Genomic DNA, 19,667 nt, shown 5'->3' with positions numbered 1-19,667 from the left:
CATTATCCTGCATTCCCAATTCTAAATCATATTGTCATGTAGCTACATTTAGGAATTTTAGATAATGCTTTTTTTTCCTCGATTTCTTTGGAAGTTGTTTAAGAAAGATAAGCATTAAATTGTCAGTGGTAATGAAATGTAGAGGTTAAGAATGTGGGCTCCAGAGTTCTGGGGCTTAGTCCTAGTCTAGCTCAATCATTTGGTACCTGTTGATATTTAATCAAGTTCCTTAACTTACCTGAATCTCAGTTTCCTTACCTGTGATAAAATATTTACCTTATCAAGTTTAAATGAGATAATATACTTGAAAAAAATAAGAAAGCATACCCATGATTAGAAGTCATTCCCATTCCTATTCAGAATGCTGTGAATAATGGCCAATATTTATTGAGTGTTTACTTTATGCCAGGTGGTGGTCTAAACATTTTGTATGCCTTAACTTTTTAAAACCATAAAAACTGAGGTAGAAATTTTGATAATATAACAAGTAATTTTTATAGTAATTTACAAATGAGGAAACTAAAGATTAGAGTACCAAAACATTACAAGGAATACGGGCCAGTCCATGAAGAAGTAACTGTTATTCTAGCAATATTATCGGAGTCTCACAAAACATAATGAACAAAAGAAACCGGACACAGAAGTATAAAAACCGCAAAGCTAATCTATTAAAAGGCAGGACAGTGGTCACCCACCCTGGAGTGGGGTAGGGGAGCCTCTCAGAATGTTCTGTTTCTTGATCTGGGGGCTACATACACACCTGTATGTGCTCACTGTGAAAATTCTTTGCATTGTACACTTAAGATTATGCACTGTTCCACATGTGTATTATACTTTACTAAAAGATTAAGCAATTGCACTACTAAGTGATTCAAAGGGGCACATGGACCCCAGTGTTTATAGCAACAACACCGATAATAGCCAAACTACAGAAAGAGCCCAGATGTCCACAGAAAGATGGATGGAGAAAGAAGATGTGGGGTGTATGTGTACATCTATCTCAGCCATCAGAAAGAATGAAATCTTGCCATTTACAACAACAGAGATGGAACTAGAGGGTGTTATGCTAAGCAAAATAAGTCAGGCAGAGAAAGACAAATACCATATGATTTCACTCATATGTGGATTTAAGAAACAAACCAGATGAACACAGGGGAAGGGAAGGAAAAATAAAATAAGATAAAACAGAGAGGGAGGCAACCCATAAGAGACTCTTAGCTCTAGAAAACAAAAATGTTGTTGGAGGGGAGGTAGGTGGGAGGATGGAGTAACTGGGTGATGGACATCAAGGACAGTGGTTGATGGAATGAGCGCTGGGTTTTATATGCAACTGATGAATCACTAAATTCTACCTCTGAAATTAATAATACACTATATGTTAACTAAACTGAATTTAAATTTAAAAATACATCTATATGTATTTTTATATGACATGCCTATTTATATAGGAAAAAAAGATTAAGCGAAACACCCAATAACAAAGACTGGGTGGGTGTCCACTCCACATCTCTCTGGAACAATATTTTGGTTCCTTGCCATCACAGTCAAGCAGCATTCACACACACAGAAAAGCCATGGCCTAGGTTGTCCCATCTTGCAGTTAACTTGAAAGACCACCAGAAGAAGGGAACCGCTCTGAAGGAGCTAAGAATTCCATTTACTTGACAGTCGCTTCTGTTGCACACATTTGTCACATCCTCCTCCTCACTCTGTTTTCCAGGTAGGAGGCACAGCTTCTGGCCCAACAGTACCATGACTCACTCAACTCTGAGCCACTAGGATATCTGTGCTTATGTTGGTTTTTTTTAATAATTGCATTTTCCAGACAACTGGCCCTTCATTGTCAGCCAGACATTGACCAGGGCCCTGTGATAGTGCCACCATCTTACCTTATCAGTGGCGGGCCAGCCACTGGCAACAGAACCAGCGAGTCTTGGTGCATAGTGTGGAATAGGAAATGTTGGATGCTACTATGTCGAATTTCAAGCCGCAGCAGGTAAGAGGAAGGTGAGGAGGGAGAATGAGTGTCAACATTGGATCTGACTCTGCAAAGAACTGAGCAGCAAAAGGATGCATATTGGGCCCAAATAATTGAATTGAATTGAAATGTCTGATGCTTACCAAATGTAATATGACTTTTTTCTTAGAATAGAATGAAGATTTTTTTTTTTTTTTTTAACTACCGGACCCATTCATTCAGGCATGGCTATGACTTATGCAATTATATGGAGTCTGTAATAGCAGTAACTTAGTTTTCATGGTTCAAAAGAAAGTTTACTTCATATTAATGTTCTTAATGTAATGAGCTTAAATAGTCTTCCCTTCTATGTCATGTAATTTAGAAATATGAATTCTGTCCTACTAACTACTTTCATGAACTAGACAAAACGCAATGTCCTTAGAGAATCTTAGAATGCTTTGGAAAGTAAATCTAGATCTAAATCTCTAAAAATTCCCCCTTTTTGGCCTGTCCTAATTTAGCCACTGATAACAAATTTAGTTCCAGATTTGCAAATACCATCTAACTTTGAAGGTGAATCAATTCTTGGAATGACTTCAATGCTATATTCTCCTGTATTATCTTTAAAATATAAATGGCTATAAGCAGTTGAGTGACATAATTAACCATATGACTGCCTATCATGTAAGCTTCTGCCATTTGTAATATTTGTAAAAACAAGTATTTCACAACTTTGGTTTCCATAACCATGAAATTTACAGTTGAGATTTCTTATGCAAAGATTATAGTATGTTTCATAGCAGGCTTCTGTCTGTAACCAAGAAGACAAAGTAAGAAAATTGATGAAGACCATAATATAACTCAAACAAAACTGGGCGGGAGGGGACAACTAAGGCATTCTCAAACTACAGAAAACACTTCCTCTCTGAATTCAGCACTGAAACCATTCTGTGGGTAATTTTAAAGAGAGATGAATATTAAGCATGCAATTCCCATTGCACCAGCAGAAATAAACTATTAGTTTGGCATCTCAAACAAAGCTATGCTGTAGACTAGAACAGCGCTTTCCAAAAGAGGCTGATCGCTAGGTTCAGCTGGGGTAATTAAAAAATGTGCCTCCCAGAGATACTTGATTCAGCAGGACTAAGATGGAGCCCAGAATCCTGTTGTTTTTTTAAAGCTCCCCCAACAATTCCAGTAGCCAGCCAGGTTTCAGGATCACTGACCTTGTATACCATCACGTAACCAAGCATTCCAGATTCTACCCAGAGCAAGTTCTTGAGATGAGCACTGGTAATTCTTACAACACAAACACATGCCACGGTCATTCAAATACTCCCCAAATATGCTCTGTTCTTGCCACCTCCCATTCCTTTGCTTCCCGGCTCTCACCTCTTAACGCTTAGTTACTGGAGTAACAGCTTGAACGCTATTTTCTCAGAGTGGAGAACTATCTACCCTGACCAGCCAACTTTGCCGAGCTCAAGAATCCTTACCTGTGTTCCTACAGAATTCTGAGCACACACGTTAATCATAGAAGGTAACATTTATAGAGCCCTAACTCTGTGCCAGGTACTGTTCTCAGCCTTTGTATACATTACTCACTTAATCCTTCTCAAAACTTCTATGATGTAAGTATTACCATCATCCTTGTTTACCAAGTGAGGAATGAAGAGATGGATGTTAAGCAGCATGACCTGAAGTCAGGTAATAGTGGTGAAAGAATTTTGTCTCAGACAGTGCAGTGTAAATTGTGTACAGACAAACATGTCCATTAGATTAAGGAATTTCCTGGAGTCTACTGACTATGTTACCTCTCCAGAGAATTTCACACTCCTTGCATTATCCATTGCTAGTTTTGTTTTTCCATAGCATCTCTCTTTTCCACTGGATTGCGGCTCTAAGAAACGGGAACCCTGTCTGTTTTCTTCCTCAATGTCTCTTCAATGGCTTTCAATGTATCTTTCAGAAAACAGTGTTCATTCACTTAATATCTGACTGACTCATTGCCAATGTCCCTCTCAACAACCAAAATTAACCTTCAATAGGTTTTCAAAATTCTAGTAAGATGCTTACTTCCCATATCTTATATAATAGTAATTAAAAATATTTTAGTGTTTGCTTGTGTAAGGCACTCAGCTATGTAAAAGAATACACATGCCTGATAGGAAATGCATGAAAACAAGTCAAGAAAATATGCAAGGAAGTTCACTTGCCTCCTAATACACTGTATACAGCTTGGTAAGCAAATTTCCTCATTTCACTTGAAATGCCAAAAGCACAGTAAGAGCTTCAGAGCATGCCCCATCCTTTACTGAACCACAAACCCTCCTCTTGTAGAGTGGAAGAAAAAACTTCAAATCTTTTCAACTTTATTAAGGAGGCTATTATTTGAAAATCATTATGAAGGAATATTTCAGGAAAATGGCAAATGCTTAATAAATAAACCTTCCAATGAGTTTCTAAAATCATAAAAGTTGGCAAATGGCTTTCCTTTATCCAATTTTTTTAAAGTAACATTTTATATCTCATAGGTCCATATTTGTGAAATCTCTTTAAGTGTTGGATGTGCATATAGTCTAGTGAATATAGGCCCCGTAGAACCACTCCCACCTAATCACTATTTATTCTTTCCATTCTTGGTGTTAAGAGATGGACTACCACCCTCTCTCTCATTTCCCATTCCCAATGGTAGGTGTAAGCTGGGCCCCAATCAACATATCACATCCTCCTCTCCTAGGCACCGTGATCAGATTAGAAACATTCACGTGGGCCATCAGAAGAGAGAAAATGGAACTTTCTTAGATGTCTGAGAAGGGGTCTCACACGTTTTCATACTGGACGGAAACCAGAAAGGATAGAGGGGTTGGAGCTGCTGCCATCTTACTTTCACATGGTGCCTGATACAAAACCAACTCAACAAATACAGAAGAGATGGCAAGAACATCCTCTAAGTCCTACGTCCAGCCATGTGTATAAATCCAGATGTAATTTTGGACATTTCAACCACGCGAGCAAATAAATTATCTTCTTAAAGTGGTTTGGTTCAGAATTTCTTTGACTTTCAACCAAAGAAATCCTGGCTGATATTTATATTTATTTCTAATATAACACATGAAGATGATGTCATTAAACAGATAACCTTTTTTTTCTATTCAACCAAATGGACATTGTGATGATAAAAGATTGTTTAAATAATACCTATTTACAATATGCAGATAGTTAAGTTTTGTGATTATATTGCTAACTCTCCACACAATAAGCCTTTTCATGCTATTCAGTCTCATACACTGAATATTCTGTATGCAACATCCAGACTCAGTATTATGTATACCATGCTACACAAAAGGCCACTGTAAAAACAAAAGGAGTGTGTGTGACTCAGCGCAAATAAAGGGTGTTCATTACATTTCTTCCCTTAGATTGCCAAGTGGATCTTTTTTGTACTTCTTGTATCATATGGAAACCAATTTTTATTTGCTTATTCTGGGATTTCCTACATCTTGCATGGTCTACCATAGAGTACATGTTGAATACTTGTTAAATAAATGAGTGAATTCTGACAAATACAAAAAAAAAAAAAAGGCTAATACACACAATTTTGCCTGACATTTAAATAAATGCAGGTGTATTAGTTCAAGATTTTGTCACCATCAGATTTTATATTTGGTCTCAGTCATAGAGCAATGATTAAAAACAAATGAAGATAATTTTAGAACCTTAAATAATAATATACACCAACAAAATTACATACGATAGTAAGGTAAAGGAATTTTTAAAAAATATATCAGTAGTTCAAGGAGTTTTACTTATTTTTTTTTTTAAGATTTTATTTATTTAGTTGACAGAGAGAGATCACAAGTAGGCAGAGAGGCAGGCAGAGAGAGAGAGAGGAGGAAGCAGGCTCCCTGCCGAGCAGAGAACCCGATGCGGGACTCGATCCCAGGACCCTGAGATCATGACCTGAGCCGAAGGCAGAGACTTAACCCACTGAGCCACCCAGGCATCCAAGGAGTTTTACTTATTAATATTTTCCAAATATGTAAAATTATACTCATTATTAATTTCAGTTTATTATGGATGTTGCCAATTCAAGCTCGCACCAGACATGTCTTCACTGCTTCACCAGAAAGGAAGTAAGTTTCAGTTCATTTTGAATATAGATCTATCTTATACCATTAATTCATGAAGGGTTTAAAATGACTTCTTTGAAACTGTAGGATATAAGGCCAAAGGGCATCTCTACTCAAAGAAAATGATGCTAATGTCAGTCTAATTCACATCCTTAAAAGAATTTTAATTGAACTTGTACCAATACTTTCTGTATTAGGGCTTTTCACCTGTAGTAAAATTATAACCATTATGCTAAACTGTGGTCATCTTACAGAACTGATTCACTATAAGCATGAAATTCATTAGCATTTACACTAAATGAAAAGCACAAAGATGACTAACTCAAGTTATATAGGCAGGTTAAAAGGTTAGTTAATTCGAACAGCGCATCAATATTGCTATCACTTAATTAATATCCACCCAGCCTTACAATTAGCTATGCCACAGAAAAATTTTTAAAAATCCAGTAAGAAATTTAGGCATGGAAAAGGAAATGTGCCAAGGAAAAATATATTACTGGTCCCACCCCAAAAGATTTGATATTTTGGGAAAGATTTAACTCAGATTATGGACAAAACACTCTAACTCAGACAACTTAGAAATTTAGAAAATAACAGTAATAATCTTATAAGTATACTGTTCTTTATTCTAGAAAACTATGCTGTTAATTTCAACCACTGAACATTTTTTGACTTAACTGAACATCTATACACAGAATTTACTATTATTTTCTCCTACCTTAGAATCCAGGAAATTCCTTAATCTAATGGACATGTTTGTCTGCACACAATTTACCTGAAGATTTCCAGTTCTGAGTGTCTTCAACATGATAATGCTTTAAAATTGAGGGCCATTTGGTCATTTAAAATTTTTAGAATAAAGAAAATTATAAAATAAACAAAAGGAAAAGGATTTCTGTGACGTTATATTTACTTTGGAACCCACTCAACATAATTCAACAACTCAGGGCATTGACAGAGTTTAGTAGCAAGTAAGGAACAATTATCCTTCTGATTGCCTATTTGGGGGATGCTGGATAATTAAATGAGGAGACAATAGTAGACACACTCTACCTCTTCCTCTTAGCTATTTTCTTCTCTCTTCCCCTAAACAACCAAACTGCACGAAAGAGCTTCCATTGCTTTATGTCCCCTCAAGACTCTTTATACAAAGCGTCAGCAAACATTTCCTGTGAGGGACCCAACATAAGTATTTTTGGCTTCAAGGGCCATTCACCTCTGCCACAGATACTCACCTCTGCCATTATGGCACAAAAGCAGTTACAGACAGACAATCTATAAAAGGATGGCATGGCTGTGTTCCACTAAATCTTTGTTCACAAAACCTGTCAGTGGGTCATTTTGATCTGAGGGCAATAGTGTGCCAACCTATGCTCTAGTCTAAGGTTTCTTCTGTTTAATCTTTCCTGAGGACTCTGACTTACTCCAATGGCTTTAGTTATCATTTATGAACCAATGACACAATTTATTCACGAGGCTAGATGTCTCAGCTCCAAACTCACCCTACTCATCGACAACTCCCTTGTCCCATGAGTTCAGTGTGCTCTAAAACAAAACTCAAGATCTTCTCCTTCAAACATATTTCTTACCTCAGTTATGACATTAACCACCTACCAATTTATCCTTGGCAGGAATCTAGGTGTTACTCTTTACTCATCCTTCTCTCTTCACCTCTTATACATCTTATAAAATCATCTCTAAATACCAACTCAAGTCAGCCTAATTTTCAGCCAGCCCTTCTGCTGCCATCCTTATCCATACCTTCCTTCACCTCTCAGTTAATCTTCCCGCATCCACTCCTGCTCACCTCCCAACTATTCTCTACACAGAGCCAGAAGGAATTTTGTTAAATGGAAGCCTAATCATATCACTCCCCTGCTTAAACCTCTTCAGTGCCTTGCCCATGTCCATAGGATAAAATCCAAAATCTTGAATCCAGTACATAAGGTGGGCACCTCGTCTACTGCCCAACCTCATTTTTACGACCTTTTCCTCTTAACCAGTGGTCTCCCGGGTCTTCTTTCAGTATCTCAAATGTACCAAGTTCTTACTTTTGGACATCCTATTCTCTCGGCCTACAATGGCCTCTCTTTCCGTGCCACGCAAGGCCTCCCTACTTTTCACTGAGCCAACTCCTTGTCATCCTAAATGAAAGCCAAAAACCTATCAAGCAAAAAATTGACAGTTTTGACTACCAAAAAACTTAAATGCATATACAACATACATACAACATAAAAGAAAATAAAATGTTTAAAAGACAAAAAATTGGGAAAATATATGTAAGATACAGAAAACCAATTCCTAAATATAAAAAAAAGCTCACACATCAATACAGAAAAACAACAACAAACAGTTCTCAGTAGAAAAATGGGCCAAAAACATGAACATAAGACTCACAAAGGAAAAACTGTAGTGGTCAATGAACATAGAAAAAATATTCACTATCCCTAGTAATCAAATACACAAATCAAAACAAAAATTAGGTATAATTTTTCATTCATCAAATTGGAAAACATTTAAAAGATTAAAGAGGTACATTTATTTATCATTTCAAGGTCCAAATCTTAAAATAATTATTATCTTCACATTACCAGATTCTCACTATCAAAATTAACTGACATCATCCAGACTGGGAAGGTTGCTGTTATTGTTTTGACTAATCTATAAGGTTTGCTGCTCTATAAGAAACACTTTTGAAAGTCATTAGTGTTGGGGCGCCTGGGTGGCTCAGTGGGTTAAAGCCTCTGCCTTCGGCTCGGGTCATGATCCCAGGGTCCTGGAATCGAGCCCCACATCTGGCTCTTTGCTCAGCAGGGAGCTTGCTTTCCCCTCTCTCTCTGCCTGCCTCTCAGCCTACTTGTGATCTCTGTCAAATAAATAAATAAAATCTTAAAAAAGAAAGAAAGTCATTAGTGTCATACAGATTGTATTTATGAATATATTCCCCCAAATGATGTAATTTAATAAATCCTCACGTTGGAATACTCGGACACATCAGTTTACCTTCCCACTATTTGTTCACAGAGGCAAGGTCAAAGTGACTAGAGGAGGCAGCCTAGCAGAGCAACTCTGCCTTGCCTGTGACAATTAGTTGTTCACCTTTGTTTCATTCCTACACTTTTTACAGCTTTAATGGCACTCTGTACACTACACAAATCATCTAAAAGAAAAATGAAGTAATGTATATTAAAGTGTCAGAGATTTTAGGAAGGTATTCAGAAAATTCTTTAGCCAAGTGTCTATTGGTGGTAGATCAAATAAAAGAAACATGGTGTACCTCTTTTTCTAACTTAAATTTGTGTTAATTCCATAAGTTTAAGAATATAATATAAATTCATATATAATTTATAAAATATAATTGGTGAATGTTCTTTTCTACCAAATTTATTTAAAACTAGAGTCTAAAAACTCCTTCTGAATGGTTGCATGAGTCACCCAATTCAACTATAATACTGGACTAAGCTACTAAAAAATTGTCACAATCAAAAGCTGTTTTATAATCCTTTCAGCAGAGAAAATGAATTTGGGATGGGAGATTTTCTGATTCACAGTTATAATATTATTTTCCTGTATAATTTCAACAACAACAAAAACTTTATAGCTATAAGCACATAAAACCTAACATCACTAAGCAAATTCAGCCCTTAAAGACATCTGACTTCTTACTCGGGCGTATTCCCCACAAACATTATTCATTTTTCTTAAGATTTTATTTACTTGAGGGAAAGAGAGAGCAAGGGGGAGGGGAGCGAAAGGAGAGGGAGAAGCAGACTCCCCACTGAACAGGGAGCACGACAGTGATCTCTGTCTGTCAAATAAATAAATAAAATCTTAAAAAAAAAAGAATAAGAATTTTTATGGAGGAACATAAAAAACGTTAACCATGGTTCTATGGAGGGGGAGGGATGAGAACTTTTTATTTGGCATCTTTCTGTGCTGTTTGAATTTCCTCACTGTACATATGGTAAGCCTAGTAGAGGGATTATGTAGGATACCATTTTTGTTTTTTTCTTTATAAATGTTTATTTTTTGTAAGTTACAAAATTAGCAAGAAATAGTGATAATTTTACTTTGTCATTCATCATAAATACTTGTCATTAATTAGCACATGTTACACATTTTGTAACTCTTACTCAGACTTTGCCACCTTTATTCCAATAAACAAACCAAGGATAATGCCAACTAAAAGAAGGAACTCAGTGGCTAATAATAAAAAGAACTAGATGAGTTCCCAATTTTGGAAGATTTATAACCAGTTATGATATGCCTAAGACAAACCATATTTGTTCATTAATAGTTGGAAAGTAGTCCAGGCCTGGCTAAATCTTATCTAGAGGTTGATGAAGAATGAAACCATCTAAAAGAGCACAAAGGATAGTACTGCGGTCCCTTTCTCCCTCCAAATAGCAAGTACACAGCGCCACCTGCTGGGGAAAGCAAAGCCATCACTCACTACAAGTAAGGCTCTTTTGGTAAATTCGGAATTATTTACCTGAGGCTGAAGCAAAACAACCAGGGATGTGGGGAGACCAGATTGTGCTATAAATGACACTTTCGTGGCCTCTAAAGGTGCACAGAGACTTTCCAACAGTTGGATCCCACTACAAACAAATGAATAAATCAATTACTTAGAGGTAAATTCAAATTTATGTTTATATACATAATATATACAATACACTACCTATGTATTTATATGTACACATGTAACAGCCAGACATATCTCAAGGATTCTTTAAAGTCTATTTTCATATAAAGCAGAACAGTTTTTAAGGGGCCAAAATAATCAATGCTGAGCTAATGGTTAGTTTACAGCCAAAAGGTTAAAAATGTTTAAATTCTAGTAAATGCTTTACTATAGTTTTTTGAAAAGAAAATTAGTTATATAATTGAAAAGATATAGAAGTATGTTCTAGAAAAGAAAAAAACTCCATGAAAGTGTTATGGAAGAGACCATTTGGTTTTAAATACAGTAATGCTAACATACCAGCTTGACAGTTTGATCCCATGAGCCAGACACCACAAGCTGTTCACCTCTGGTTTGGCTCCAATCAACACTATAGACCTAAAAACATTTTAATGTGTCATTTAGAAAGTAAAGGAGCATGAAATTCGATATTATATTTTATCTCTTTATTTCAGTGATAGCCAGTTAGAACAACTAATTCACTTCATTGGAACATCAAATGAAGTCCTACAAATCTCAACATGGTGCCTGAGAAATGGGAAGGTCATTTTGCCCATTCTTCCAGACATACTCCTTACAGATAAGATTCCCTTCTATTTTAACAGAATGCTACAGATGATTTCCAAACCTCCTTCACTAAAACAAATCATATATATTTTTAACCTACCAACAAATCACTGTTTGAAGCACCCTGTAGAAATGTCAAAGCAGATTAGAAAGTTAGTCGTCTAAAAAAGCTTGCCAGGTCAGTGTTTATCAGAAAGCATTAAAATTCAATTAATATCCCTATCTGGCCTTTCTTAGAAAAAGCTTATAGGAACCAGGTAATCCTTTCAGATCTCTTGGTAAACAGCTTTAGTTATCCAATGCTGCTATTCTAATCTATGTTTTACTGCTTTCAGTGAACCATTTCAAACAAGCCATTTGAAAACTTATGGAAATATGTTTTATTCTGTCATCTTATACAACAGATTGTATACAGATTGCTACTATAAGCTAAGTTCTACAAAATATGTGCATAATTATTCTTTATTAAAGTAGTACTGATGTGGACCTGAGTATATATCACTAAATGTGACCAGCCAGCAGATTCTTCTGAATCTTAAAAATTCTAGCTACCACATTTATGTAGGAAGCAGGAGGATCTGCAGTTTGCTGTAGCTTAAGTATGGGTTACCTGTTCTCTGCTGTCTTGTACCATGTACCATGGCGAGCCATGTTGGAAGCTCAGTTTTAAAAATATCAGTAATACTAATCCTGTCTTTGTTTAAAACGGGTATTTTTCTCATCATGGATTTTTTCAATTGGGATTTTTTAGAAAATATTGCATCAAGACATTATTTGACTACTGAATTTTTGGGGTCCTCCTTAATCACGCAACTAAGGTGAGTGCCCCACCCACCCTATCCAGGTCCTAGCCCTGCTGCTGTCCATATTCATGCAGAAGAGAGAACATCAGCTGGAACACTGAAGAAGCCACAATCCAGCAGTGGAGAGCACCTCTTACAGAAAGGGCAGCAAAAGCCAAAGAGCTGCTGTGGCCATCCGTTATGGGCGGAAGTAGTCACGGAAGTTCTTGAGAGCTAAAGAGCTTGATTTTATCCTCTAGGCCAGGGCATGGCAAATTTCTTCTGTAAAGAGCAATAATTTGGGGCTTTATGGGCCACTTGGTTCTTTATGTCGGCCTGGGACAGCACAAAAGTAGCTATAGGTGACACTTGATGAGTAGGCATAGCTGTGTCTCAATAAAACTTTATTTACAAATCAGAGAGCACACTAGGTTGGCCGCGTCTCATGAGTAGCAGTCTGCCAACTCCTACTGTAGGCTGATGTGAACAATCAAAAATAACCACTATAGGGGCGCCTGAGTGGCTCAGTGGGTTAAGCCTCTGCCTTTGGCTCAGGTCATGATTTCAGGGTCCCGGGATCGAGCCCCACATCAGGCTCTCTGCTGCTGTCAGCAGGGAGCCTGCTTCCCCTCCTCTCTCTCTGCCTGCCTCTCTGCCTACTTGTGATCTGTCAAATAAATAAATAAAATGTTAAAAAAAATAACCACAACAGCAAACGTTTATTGAGCACCTACTGTGTGCTAGATACCATCATAAGGATTTTACATGTTTTATCTCATTAATCTTCACCTCTATGAAGTAAATACTGTGCTAAAACCCAAGAAGTTTAAATAAATTGTTGAAATTCCTAAAGCTAGTAAGTTGCAGGGCTGAATTCTGAACCTCAGCAGCCTCACTGCAGAATCCACTCTTAATCACGACGCCAGGCTGTCTCTACATCATGCTACTTGAGGGCACTGTGGAGTTGGAATGACCTTGGGCTGCAATATCAAGGAAATAAAAGTCTCCCTTCCTTGGTGATTCACTGGTATCACCCTTCTTTGAGCCCCAGATTGATTCCATTTTGTTTTAATGAATTATCCAAATCCAAGGACTTAAAGCCTCTGTGAGCTTAGTGAACTCCTGTTCATCCACCAAGTCTTGGCCCCATTACATCCTTTATGAAACAAGCTTCCCCTCAACAAAACCCTCGATGACTGAAATGCTTCATTCCGTGCATTCTGACAGCATCTTTCTTGTACCTACTTATAATTTTACATTTACCATATTTTACTACAATTTGTGTTAAATACCTGCTAGATTCTGGAAGATCCACCACGTGAGCAAAACCATCCTATATGTCTGTCTACATCCTTTGCAATATAATAAGCATTCAATAAATGGGAGTTAAGTAATTTATCCAGTGAAATTTACCTTTACAATCTGTATCACTAAGTAGTTATAAAGAGCTATTGTTTTCATTTCAGAGGATAACAACAAATATAACTAAAAACTAAGATCAACACCTCAGATTCCACTGCCTCTACACATGTCCAGCATGATACAGGATTTGACACCTTGTGACTTCTCACCTTTTAAAACTGTGAGAGCCCCCACAGGCTCGGAGAGAACCCAGCCCTAGTGAGAACAAAAGACAGGAGGTAAGAGAACTATGGCAGTGTGCCATCAGTCCCACAACAAAGTGCAAGCAATAGGACTAGGACAAAACTAAGGACAGGACGCACATGGTGATGTTAAAAATGGAACAACAGAGAAGGAAATAAAGGCAACTCAAATATTTTATGTGTTTTACTGTGTTTACAATTTAGGATATGGGTAAGTGACTAACAGTACAAGCCAGGATATTGTTAAAAAAAAAAAAAAAAAAAAAAACTATAGACATAAGTATAAAATGGCACTGGGATGGAAAATTCAGCTTGATGCCCAGAAGAGAGGATCTAAGCAGGGCCTTGAGGCCTAGCTAAAATGTCAGTAGCGGAAAGCAGAAATGAAAACAGTGATCATAAACTCCCCCAAAGACATACAAGGGCATGGATAGCACCCAAGGGATTAGGACTAGAGAACACTGCAGGATAACACCAAGGTTTTATGCCTGGGGACTGTTGGTAGTGGTGGCATTAATAAAATGGGAAGACTGGAGGAAAGAAGATAACGTGTAATTTTAGACATAACTGACATTGAAGTGACAGCAAGATAGTAAAGTGGAAACGTCTAGTGGGAACAGGGTTTGGGCACTGACCTCAGGCTCTGAAAAAAGAGTTTACAGCCAGGGAAATGTTTGGGAGATAGTCAAAAAAGGATGAGTAGATTCCATTATCCCAACTTCAAGTTACCTCACTAGTCCATTCAAGCAGTATTTACTAAGCACCTATTATGTACAAGGCACAGGGGAAAGAGGGGTACAATGTTAGACAAGCCCGATAAAGTCCCCACCCTCAAGGATCATAGACAGGCTATAAGTAAACAGTTTCGGATCATGATTTTAAAGAAAAGCTAGAGAGTACAACAAAACCAAGGAAGGAGACTGGGAAACAACAAGAGGGAAGGAGTCACTTCTTGACAGAGTGGCAAGGGAAGATCCCACTGAGCAGAGACCTGAGTATAGCAAAGACAGAACTCTGCAGGTTTGAGAGGAAAGGCTTTGGCAGAAGAACAGGAAAGGACCCTGAAGCAGGAAACAGGCTTATCCCATTTGAAGAACAGAAAGATCAAACAGGAGGGACAAGATCCCCAAGGACCATGGTTACAAGTTCGTATATAATTTCTCTTAAGAGGCTACAGCTACTCTAGCTACCACCTAGACTATAGGCAGCATCCTTCCACAGGCCTCCCCATCTCTCCTTGCTTACCTCCAATCCATGATCTGCACTGTATAAAAGCACACATGTCATTCCCCTGTAGGAAGTCCTTAGACGGTTTCATACTATGGGTTTCCTGCAACTTACCGTTACCATCTCAACTTACCAACACTGAGATTTGTCTGTGCTGCTGCTTATTACCCAAAGGTAAAAACCGTGCAAAACTATAAATGGTTTAGGGATGCATACATGTGCAGTAAAACTAAAAAGAAAAGCAAAGAAAACAGAAACAGGAATTCAGAATTAGTGGTTACTCCTGGGAAGAAGGGAGTAAAGATGAAAGGAGGGAGAACTATAGAATCAGAAAAAAAAAAAATGTAGATAGAAGATGGCATCTGTAAGCAGTGGCTCCAAGAGTATAAGGGATGTTTTATTTTTAAGTCAGATGATGAATATGCAAGCATACATTTTACAGCTTACATATATTTCATACGCATGAAATATATCATAAAAATCTTCAGTGTATTTCCACTAATTTGAGCTTAACAGCCAAGGCGCCAACTGTTCCAGACCTGCAGGCCCAATCCCTCCCCTTCTAGCCTGCACTTTCCTTTGTCTCCAACGCCATTCCTCTGGCATCTCCATCTGAATAGTTAATTCCAACTTGCCCTGTAGACCTAAAGATACCCTTGTGGCCCTTCCCCAGACTAGATCCTTCCCTCTGGCTGCACTCCATACATTCTAGCACTTATCACATTATCAAGGAGATAACCAGCAGCTCCACCACCCCACCACCCCTGCCCCGGAGGGTGAGGACTCAAAAAGGGCAAGGAAGACCACGGTCTGACTTGTTCATCTCCCCCACTAGGCTCTACACCATCCCTTGCACACTGTAGGGTTAATCGAAGTTTTCTGGAATGGATGAAGGGGCAGAAAAACAGATATGAACAAAGAGCACATCTCACATTAGTCCAGTCTTCTACCCTTTCCCTATTCCCAATTCCCCCCTCCACTCCTGCTCAAACAGTGGACATGGCTTGATGGTTAGATTAAGGATAAAAAAGAAGAGGGGTATGCAGTTATGCTTTAAAACCAGGGTCCTCTAAAGGCCTATGTTACGTAATTACTCTTGGCAGTGGTGAGAAAATTAGTTGAGAAACTGCAAAAAGAAAAAAAAAAAAAAAACACCCTGAAAAATAATTTGTGCTGCCTTATGAAATCTGAACTTCATCAAAACCACTGTTTGAGAGGACAGATTTTATTACTGAAAGCAATTCCCAAAGAGCTCATTTTTAATCTGCTGTATAGCATTGCCCTTTTTAAGTTGGTCTATTTAATTAAAAATCATCAAATAGAAACTATGTCCAGAATGTTCATACTTATCTGTATCAATACAAAGGAAAGGGACACTGACTTTTAATTACTGAGCGATTAGAAAAGGATGCATATTTCTTTTAATGTGAAACAAGTTTTTAAAATTTATCATTATAAAAATTTTTTAATGCACATAAAAGAAAAAATATCATAATAAATCCCCAGGTATCCATCACATACTCTCCAAAATCATCAACATTTTGCCACCTTGTTTCATCTGTCCCATTAACGATTGCTGGAGTATTTTAACATCAGACCATTTCACTCATAATTAAGCAGGTAAGGATGTTTTTCTTTCTTATAGAAGCATAAGGCTATTTTCACCTAAAAAGATAACAGTTCCCTAAGATCATCCAAAACTCAGTCCACATTCTTATTTTCCCAAGTGTCTCAAAAATGTCTTTTTATAGTAGGTTTATTTGAACCAGAAAACAAACAAAATCCATTTTACATTTAGTTGTTATGTTCCTAATCTAGGAAAGTCCTCCTTTCCCACCTTGCTTTTCCCACCCACCCTTCCTATGACATTTATAATTATTAAAGACACAAAGTTAATGGTCCTGTAGAATCTTCTACACTCTGGATTTGGCTAACTCATGGTGTTACCATTCTCCTTCACCCTTCCCATTCCTTTAAGCTGGAGTTAGGTCTAGAGGCTTGATTACATTCAGTTCAATCTTTTTTTTTTTTTTAGCTTCCTTTTGAATTAGGTGTATAATTGCTGGTTTACCCATTTTTAGTGATCCTGAAACTATTCAGAAGATGGAGCAATGTTAAATTCATGTTTCAGCATCCATAGATAACCTTTGCCTACAGTCATTACTTCATTTGAGGAAACTCAATGGTGGGCTTTCTAATTATGCTATTTCTTCTGTAATTATTAGCTAGGATTCTGTTATAAGAAATTTTCCACATCAAGCATCTGATTATTCCACAATAAAATTCATTTAGGGAAGCCAGATAAGTGCCTTGATTCTTTATCTTAACAATTTTCAGAATGAGTCCACTGTCCTAGTAATCATCAGTGGTGACCTACTGGTTGTTTCTTAATGATTACAACTCCATGTAATGGGTGGAAATATACATGTAAGCGTATCATCTCTCTACACATTGTCTCCTCTAAACTTTTGATGTTCATTCCATTGGCTTTTCATAGTTTTCTGACACAAGAGGATGTCTTAGATTCATCTTGTATGTTTCTTCTCAGTCCTGGAATCAACAATCTCTGCAAAGATCCCATTTCCTTGGTATTTAGAGGCAGTAATCTGGGCACTAAGGATATTCACTGTGACTGAGTTGTCACTGCTTTTTGGTCTTTATAGTCCAAAGAACCAGGATATATGTACTTTTCTAAACATAGAAAAATATATGAGTCTGTACAGATATGTCTCAATTTTAAAATAAAATCTCTTTTTAACTTATTCTCATCATTTTCTCTTACATAAAAATTTTTGGTTTCTGATAACATAATTACTGTTATGCTTTAACCTACAATTTATTATGAGTTTTTAAAAATTTAAATAATTAGCCAACATACAGTACATCATTAGTTTCAGCTGTAGAGTTCTATAATTCATCAGTTGCGTATAACACCTACTACTCATCAAATCACGTCATACTCTTCTTAATGCCCATCACCCATTTACCCCTTTCCCTACCCACCTTCCCTCCAGCAACCCTCAGTTAGTTTTTTAGAGTGAAGAGTCTCTCATGGTTTGTCCCTCTGATTACTACCCATTCAGTTTTCCCTCTTTTCCCATATGATCCTCTGTGCTGTTTCTTACATTCCACATATGAATGAAACAATACTATAAGAGTTTCAAAATAACAATACTGATCTTTCTGAATACAGTTTACAACTTCTTTGCAATTCTTTTTGTTTATCAGATGTATCTCATTTGGTTATGGACAATCACAATACTGTATTTTAAAAGTAACTAGAAATAATTATTTTCAATACCTAGTTATGATGCCAATTTGATATACCATTAGATTAATTTGTTTGTTTTCAATTTTTAGCAATTGCTTTTTTCTTTTTTAATTAAATGGTGATTTTTAATTTTGTAAAATATTTCAACTGTTCCAAGACCAAAAGTATAATACAAATTATATTGGAGAAATTATCCATCCTTGTCCCCTCTCCCGATTATTTCTTCCCCACACCCTTTAAAGGTAACTACTTTTATTAGCTTTTGGATTATCTTCCCACTGTTTCTTTTTTGAAATATATACAGAAATAATTATATACATATATACACATATATATACACATATATATACACATATATATCCATGTATATATAAAATATATATAAAATTCCTCCGTCTCACATAAACATAAATTCTAAATATACTTAAATAGCTCTGCCAATAATTCCATAGGATAACTTCACTGGATATCAGTTCATAGCTAAACTAAAAAAAAACTTCTAGTTTCACGTGATTCAAAATTATCAAATAAGACTGTACATATGTTTCCTATGTATGTTTCCTTCCAGATCTAAAGTAGGAGGCATGGGGTTCTAATTTCTAGACATGATTCACTCACCAACCTACTTTGGAGACAAGCACAGAGTTTGAGACCCACAATGAGTATATGACAGGAGACTACAGATAGAGCGGGAGTAGTCATGCATGAAACTCATTCTTGACCCAAAAATATTCCATTACAGTTTCCATCTATTTAAATCTATCACCTCCTCTTCTTTAAAAAAAAAAAAAAGTTTTAAAGCTTTGAGTTCACCCCTTTGTAAAGCAAATCAAATCATGCTTTTTATTAAATATTTGTTAAAATCTACATTTTGAATCTACAACCCTCAAAATATTAAGCAATATACTTATTAAGGTCATGAGAACGGAAAGCCTACTGAGTTAAAGCAGTGGCTTCCAAACATCGCTGCATGCTGGAATCATCTGGGAATCTACATAAAGCTTGGTTCCAGCTCCCAGACATTGAGACCTGGGTATGAAGATTTTTTAAAGGCCCTTAGGTGATTCTAGTAGGTTAGAATCCAACACATACACTCTAGGCTCCAGTCACACCAAGGGACCTACGGAGTGCCCGAGCATGTCCTGCTCTTTCACAGATCTGCGCCTGTGGAGATGCTTCTCTCCACCAGACATGCCCTCTTCCCTTTGGGCTGCCAGTGGATTTCTACTAATTGTCCAAGACTCAGCTCAAATGGCATCTCTCTTGTGCCCTCTCTGTACCTTCTAGACACTTCTTTTCAATATGATCACACTGAATTAAATGGTTTGCTTGAATGTCGAGAACTACTACCATAAATTAGCACCTGAGTCTTATTCATATTTGCATCTTCAATGACTAGCATATGCCTGGTCCATAACATGTGCAACCAGTATGGACAG

The 19,667-nt window shown here is 37.0% G+C and overlaps 1 protein-coding gene across 1 annotated transcript in view; it reads right to left on the bottom strand.

The window, feature by feature from the left end:
- Positions 1–19,667, bottom strand: part of PEX7 (peroxisomal biogenesis factor 7) — a 99,070-nt gene that overhangs the window by 71,504 nt on the left and 7,899 nt on the right. Inside the window, exons 4-5 of the mRNA XM_032844796.1 lie at positions 11,078–11,155; positions 10,586–10,694 (exon numbers count right to left, since the gene is read on the bottom strand). Of these exons, the coding sequence (XP_032700687.1) occupies positions 10,586–10,694; positions 11,078–11,155 (187 nt within the window). The remainder of the gene's footprint in view (positions 1–10,585; positions 10,695–11,077; positions 11,156–19,667) is intronic.

Source organism: Lontra canadensis, unplaced genomic scaffold (assembly GCF_010015895.1).
Source record: "Lontra canadensis isolate GAN:19392208 unplaced genomic scaffold, GSC_riverotter_1.0 scaffold156, whole genome shotgun sequence".
In the NCBI taxonomy this organism is placed as follows: Eukaryota; Metazoa; Chordata; class Mammalia; order Carnivora; family Mustelidae; genus Lontra; species Lontra canadensis.
Note: the sequence above shows the minus strand (reverse complement) of the source record. Positions and strands in the feature narration are given on the sequence as shown.